Here is a 7179-nt window from a genome sequence, read left to right on the forward strand (position 1 = left end):
TTATTTTTATTAATATAATATTAACATAATTAAATATATTATATTTAATATAAAAATAAATATAATATTTTAGTTAAATATTAAAATTTAAAGTGAATTACAATATTATAAATATGCAAAAAATATGGATACAATACAAAAAAAAATCTGTTGCTACAGCTTAATACGTGTTTAATATGCATTATGTATATTAGTTAAAATATTAATATGTGTCTAATATATATTTTGTGTATTGATTTTCTAGTTGTAATTACATTAAATAATTTTTTTAACAAAAATATTATTTTTATTAATATAATATTAACATAATTAAATATATATAAAATTATTTTACACTAGTAGTGGAAGTGACCTGCATCAAAATTAAATTGAAAAAACAATTCCCATTTATGAAGTGACGTGGACATTCATTTCACCCCTCACATGTTCCAGTATTCCACTGTGACTCTTTGTCTCCATTCCATTTCTCATTCTTTCTTCTGTTCGTTGTTGGCCTTCAAAGGACCACACCCTCTCCTTGTGGCTCTCAATTCTCTTCTCCAATTTTCTTGGCCTTCACACTCTCTTCTTTCATTTTCTTACTCTCTCTTTCACTCCATCAACCTAATTTATTAGCTGCTGCTTCTTCTCCTTCCGCACAAATTCCCTCTCTTTTTGTTTCCATAGGTAATTTCCCCATCTTCCCTTTTCTTATTGCTTCCCCAATTTATCTTATGAATTGTTGCTGTTCTTTGTTTCGATGATTCTCTAATTTTGCTAGTGTGGTGTTGTAGTGGTGACTCTGAAATTTGAGTGAACTTGAGATGTGGCTTTTGTATCTGAATAGTTGGGAAAATTTATCTGCATTTGAAGTTTTAGCTTCAAACTGGAATTACTTGTGATCATAGTAGTATTAATTGATTGATTGATTTCATTGAATAATCACTTCAGGATGATATAGAGAAATGATGAGGTGAATCACATGCTGATCTGCACTACGGTTTTAGAAAATGAAATATATATTTATATACTTCAACTATAAATAACTGTTTGTGGAAAATTTCAGACTTGCCAACTAGATGTAGCTGCTACCTGTTAGGTAGTATTTCAAGCATTTGATACTATCTTTGCCGCTTGCATTTTTCAACATCTAAATGTTGGAAAAATATTATTAAAATCTAGGGTATTAGATGTAAGTTGCTTTGGATTAATTTCTGGAAATTCTGGAGAAATGAGCTACATACTGTGTTTTTATTAAATGCATATTCTTTGAAGGAACATTTGGATGAGGTTGGGGCTAAGGTGCCCTTTGAAAAATTTATAAAAAGGGGTTAGGGAGATAAGGTGCAGATTGCTGCATAAACACTAACTATTATTAGTAAATATTTGAAACAACACAAAGTGAAACCAAACTTTCAAGATTGTCATAGGAGTGTTCTAAAAAGTCATGCTTAATGTTGAGTACCAGTTTTTTCGGCACTTGAATTACAAAATTAGTGGCATTGTGATTGGTATATATGATTCTCAACAATATAACACACAACTTCACTTATACTCTAATCTGTCAGTTTATTTTATCAATCAGACTCCAAATTGTATTTTCTTGGATACGAATTTGTCTCTGTATTTCTTTCTCACAATATGCATCTTTTTTAATGGAACTTGTAGTTCCTTAAAAAAATGGATTGTACTATCTACCATTTATAGGTAGGTTCTAAACTCTATGTCCTCATGCTCGTTTGTGATATTCTTCTGCAGAACTGAGATATTTCAAGTGTGATGAAGACCAGGCATACATGATTCTTTTCTTGATATTCTGATGGCACTTACTGCAAACAAAATTTCAAGTGGTCCTATTGTGACTCATAAAACAACTCTTTGTAGATCACACGAAAAACATTCTTCTTCCATGTCCACAAGGATCAACAGAATAAAGCCTCCAGGGCATGGATTAGAACATGGATATATGAACCAAAGATGTTTCCTCACAGGGAGATCAACCTTTCTCAATGACCGGATTTTGATCATCAATGGAAAATCAGATAGGTCAATCTCGAAAAAATATTCTATTTTATGTAAATCACCTGGAGCAAACAATACGGAAGAGAAGGATCGTGTTACAACTTATGATGACATTTCTGATTTAACTAGGTAATAGAATTAAAATATAATTAAGGGGAAAGTATATTTTTTATCTTTGAAGTTTGTCAAAAGTTTTAAAAATACGCTAAGTTTTATTTTGTTTCAATTTTGCCCAAAAAGTTATCGATTTGCATCAAATATACCCTGATAGCTAAATTTTCAAAAAATTAAGGACTAACCTAACAATAATGTATGACAACTATCTTTGGTTTGCTTGTATTGATAGTTGTTCTTGTAAAATTGTTGCTAAATTGGTCCTAAGTTTTTTGAAAAAATTAGCCATCAGGAGTATATTTGATGCAAATCGAAAACTTTTAGGATAAAATTGAAATAAAATAAAACTTAGGGATATTTTTGAAACTTTAGCAAACTTCAAGGACAAAAAAAATTACTTTACCCTATAATTAACCATCCTTCTACCATTTTAATTCTTCCGTACTTTCTTATGCCTGGCCTAGTACCCTTTAGTTATTGCATTTCAGTTGCCAATTCTATCGTATGTCAAACTAGCATTTATCTTTCTCCAACTTTTGATGATAGCATGTAAACTTATCACTATTTCATATTTGAGTATTCAAACTTAAATGTTAGAGATATTTTTCTGTGTACAGCAGACATACCAAAGATGAGAAAATTGATCGCATTCATTCTGTTCGTGGCTTGGCTGAAGCTTGTAAGTTCGTTCATAATGATGCAAAGTACGTCAATGAAAGGGCTCGCAATGACATTGTCTTGCTCTCACGGTACTTCCTGTAAGCTGTATTTAGTCCTATATTTTTTTGCTTGAAACATGCTCTAACTACTGTTCATCTAGCTGTCTTTTTATCACTATCTGATCAATTGTATAAATAATGTGTTTGGTCTAGATATTTTTATAATCATGGCTTGCAAATTTCGATATAGGACTTATCTGTAGCTGACTTAAATAATGCCTCTCACCTCAATGTCTATCCGTTTTATATATTGTATTTCCTATATACATATAAGAGTAAGAAATGTAATTGTGTCCTAGGCAACGAAAATAATTTTAAATTATTATTTTGTCAGAGGCATAATGAGGTTGGATGCTCGAGCGCGCCAAGATGTTGCTTTTCTAGGGACAGAATTTCTCAAGCTTGATGGTTAGCCAATTCATTTGTTTTAAGCAATGTGATATTGTACTGAAACACTGCATCCTTATTCATACAATGAAAGTTGAAATAAATGTTTCATTAGAAGTGATAGTTGTGTAAATATACTTTCTAAGTCTGTTGTATTTCATATGAGGACAGCAATGTCCACCCATAAACCTAGAGCATCCCCTCTGCCCAACCAAAAGAAATAAAGAAACAAATAAGTCAAATGAGATAGCAATTATATTTAGCAAGCACCTTCAGTTTGAAAAGAGATTACGTTATTACTTATCGAAGTGTTTTTCTTCGAGCATCTGGGGAATATTGAAGTGCTTTACAACAAAATTCCATGTGCATGGATCTTTTCTTCTTTTTATTGCTTCTGAAGAGGAAGGATTCAATAGGTGCATCATCTTTATGGATGATTCTATTCTTACATATATTTTTCTTCTTATTTTGCTGTGTAGCTCGGGCAAGAGAGGACACTGAGAAAATTGATCGTGATGTCAAGGAGAAAGCTAAACGGCTTAATAGCATTGCTGCTGTCTGTATCATCTAGAATCTTCACATTTTCTGATTGAAGATTGCAGATTGGTGGTATACTTGGTCCTGGTTTTTCACTCTTTCTTTTAAATGTACTGCGCAGATAATAAAAGATAAAGCTCGGTCCAGATTGAAAAGTGCTGCTGATGAGCATTGGAGTGATGGGGCCTTAGAGGTGAACCTTTTATCCTCTTAGTTTTCCTTTTTCATCCGAATGATATGCTTGATTAATATGATATAAGATTGTTATTGATATAATTTGTATCAAGTGATTTTGTCTTTGATACATTTCCTATCCCCTAGTCACTATTCTACACTCACGATTTGTTGGTTAAATGTGTCCTAATTGTTGACATAGAAGAGAAATTCTTTTACAATAATAATAATAATAATAATTAAATAAATAAACCTTTTGATTCCTGTCTTGCTGAAACTCCATTACTTCTATGGAATAAAGAAACAAATTCATGGGTGATCATAAATATGAAATCTGTCCTGCAATCTAATTGCATGGTTCGACTTAGGTATGCCTAGGGGGTGGTATGACTTGAAGCTCAGTCTTCCCTAGCTATTCTTCATCAAGTTAAAAACTAAAGTAGCCATATGGATACTTCGTATAATCCTGTAGTCCATTAATTAAGAATTCAAACAACTATAAAACTGTTTTCGTGATCAGTACAAATTATTTTGTCTTCCCTTGAGGAAATAAAAAGTGTTTCTTGTGTAAAACTATGACTATCCCATCCCATTAGATCTTAATATGAACCTCTAGATCCTTTTGCAAGATCGCAGCAAGAGAAACAAGTGTTTGATTGTCTATAGCCAAAAGTAGAAAACCCCTTTTGACATAACCTTTGAACTATCAGGCTGATTTACGTCTTGCTGATTTCCGTGCTAAGCAGCGTGCTATGGAAGATGCCCTTATGGCCTTGGAGGTAACATTTTATGCTCTACAACAGTGTTCACTTTGGAATTTTTTTTCTTTTCTACTAGGCTGCGTTTATTTACATGCACATGACATTGAAACATGGACACAGACACACAAGAACATATTTAACAGATGAGATATGGACAGAGACAGACATTGTGTCCTTGAACACTGAATTAGTGTATTTTGTGTCCTTTTTGTCAAGAAGGACACAAAGACACTGGACGGGGACACAATTTATTTTTTCTTTTTTCCTTTTATTGTCACTATTAATTTTTCATAATTATATTTTTTACCATTTTATTTTTCTTTCTAAATTGTGTGAAGAAAAAATTTAAAGTAAATTGGACTTTTATTATTTGTTCTATCTTATATTCAGTTTATTACCGAACAAAATATAGAAGAACTAATTTTTGTGTCTTTGTCCTTTGTGTCATGTTTCTAATGTCCTGTCTTGTCCTGTTCTCAAAACCAAACTCAGCCCTACTTATTGTTACTGACAGTTGGAACTATTCTGCTTAAAATGAATTGCTACTTAACTTGTTTTTGAAATATCATGCATATTTTGTTTGAGCTCCCAGTTAAGAAATTTATTTTGTATTATGTAAATATTGCAGTTCATAGTAAACATCCATGACATGATGGTGAGCAAGATGTATAAATTGTAAGTCAAGTAACTTCAAATGCCTTCTTCTATATAATAATAAGCACTGAAAATTTGTTTTCTGATGATATTGGGTGCAGTCCTCTACGTAGAGATAAAAGATCTCTTTCAGCTAATAATAGAAGAGGTCGTATAAGGCTTGAAAAGAATGGAAAATCTGTAAATTTCCTTCCCGGGGATGTGACCACAGAACGGATCGCTGCTCTTCAGGTCTTTTCGTGTTTGCTGTTTTATTTTCCTCATTAAGTATAGATCAATTTCTGTAACCGAATTGTATCAGGGAAAGTATCAATCATATGGTAAGATTTTAAGGTGAACAGGAAGCTTACTGGATTATGGCATCAGCACTATCTGAAGCAGATGGAATTGATTACACCGACCCTGAAGAGGTTTGATTCACTGTTTATTTTTTTTATTGTCTGATTCTAGTCACTAACTCATTATGCAAGTAATAAGCATTGATTTTTTTGCGCTTTTTTTTTAAAACTGGAACAGCTTGAGTTGTTGGTTACCACTCTTATAGACCTTGATGCAATGGATGGTAAACAAAGTGTATCGTTGTTGGCGGAGTGTTCCAGTTCTCCTGATGACAGTACTCGGTGAGCTTTGTCTGATATCGGAGTCTTTCAAGGAACATGATTGCATTGCCTTGTTTTTCTCCAAAAAGGATCAATTTTTTGGGCTAAAAATACCTTGCTTTAATTCAACTAGTATTAAAGATCAATTCTGCCATGAATAGAATTAGCTTGGTTGGCTTCATCATCGACACGTTTTGATCCTTCTGCTACAAAACAAAAGTTACATATTCTGAAATTATAAAATTTCCCTTTCACTATGTCGTACAATTCTGAAAATGCAATCATAACAATGCAAAAATCCCGTTGATTACTTGTAAAGAAATATATAGTGGTGGTACTGGTAGTAGTAGTAGTAGTAGGAGAAGAGAAACATTAAAAGCAACCTCAATCCATATTCTTTTATATTCTTTTCAAATGTTATGCGTTTCCAGACGAGCTTTAGCCAATGCACTAGCAGCAGCACCATCCATGTGGACTCTTGGAAATGCTGGGATGGGGGCACTGCAGGTTGGTATATGCAAATCTATCATCTGTACTTTCGACTACTGTCAACAGTTTCATTATTTTTTCTCCTTTTGGCAGATTGATTTTTATTGTCTTTGGTTCATGTTGCAGAGACTGGCAGAAGACAGCAACCCAGCCATTGCTGCTGCGGCATCGAAAGCTATTTATGAACTGAAAAAACAATGGGAAATAGAGGAAGGGGATAGCTGGAGGTTTATGATGGATGAAAGCATCATGGAAGGGAAAGAGAGCACAAAATCAGATAGTGAGGAAGATACCAGATGAAAAAATATATATGGAAACAAACATTGCATTGTACAGCATAGATGCATCCCACGGATTGGATTCTAACTAGTATATTAACCCCAACATGATCACTAGCAAGTGACCATTGTGCTCCTCTAAAAGGGTGTGTTTGTGAGTTCGAGGTTTAAAATTAAAAAGGAGAGCAGAGAAAGGTTTGTAGCTAGAATGATATTATTTTTCAAACTTTTCTATTCCCTCCTTTTTTTTTTCCTCCTCAACCAAGAACACACCCTAGGATACCATTAGATTGGTGATATGCGTAATAAGATGCAAAGCTTTCATCACAATTGCTTAGATTTCAATTTATAAATGTGCTTGTTTTCATGCAAGTGTTCTATATGTACAATGTACTAGATTAATTTCTTCCCACGGTGTTGGTTGATATAAACGTTATTATGGAAAATGGGATAGCCTGTTTCAACT

The 7179-nt window shown here is 33.0% G+C and overlaps 1 protein-coding gene across 14 annotated transcripts; it reads left to right on the forward strand.

Moving 5' to 3' along the window:
* The first annotated feature begins 396 nt into the window (after positions 1-396).
* Positions 397-7179, forward strand: LOC112764749 (senescence-associated protein AAF, chloroplastic). 14 transcript variants are annotated; one of them, XM_025810513.3, is made up of 13 exons: positions 397-666; positions 1738-2130; positions 2733-2873; positions 3169-3242; positions 3701-3777; positions 3880-3951; positions 4643-4711; positions 5322-5368; positions 5449-5578; positions 5689-5757; positions 5864-5967; positions 6378-6453; positions 6562-7179. In XM_025810513.3, the coding sequence occupies exons 2-13, from the start codon at positions 1799-1801 to the stop codon at positions 6733-6735; spliced, it is 1365 nt and encodes a 454-aa protein (XP_025666298.1). In that variant the 5' UTR covers positions 397-666; positions 1738-1798; the 3' UTR covers positions 6736-7179. The 14 variants fall into 14 exon arrangements, with proteins under 14 accessions (XP_025666298.1, XP_025666302.1, XP_025666300.1 ...); XM_025810517.3 differs by having other exon boundaries at positions 4679-4711; XM_025810515.3 differs by having other exon boundaries at positions 2733-2864.

This window comes from Arachis hypogaea, chromosome 17 (genome assembly GCF_003086295.3).
Source record: "Arachis hypogaea cultivar Tifrunner chromosome 17, arahy.Tifrunner.gnm2.J5K5, whole genome shotgun sequence".
NCBI lineage: Eukaryota > Viridiplantae > Streptophyta > Magnoliopsida > Fabales > Fabaceae > Arachis > Arachis hypogaea.

What these genes read in the sequence shown, in the direction of transcription:
- LOC112764749 (XM_025810513.3), top strand. Translation starts at nt 1,799, where the DNA reads ATGGCACTTACTGCAAACAAAATTTCAAGTGGTCCTATTGTGACTCAT. An exon ending in GACATTTCTGATTTAACTAG is followed by an intron (nt 2,131 to 2,732) that starts GTAATAGAATTA and finishes TTCTGTGTACAG; the next exon opens with CAGACATACCAAAGATGAGA. An exon ending in CTGGGATGGGGGCACTGCAG is followed by an intron (nt 6,454 to 6,561) that starts GTTGGTATATGC and finishes TTCATGTTGCAG; the next exon opens with AGACTGGCAGAAGACAGCAA.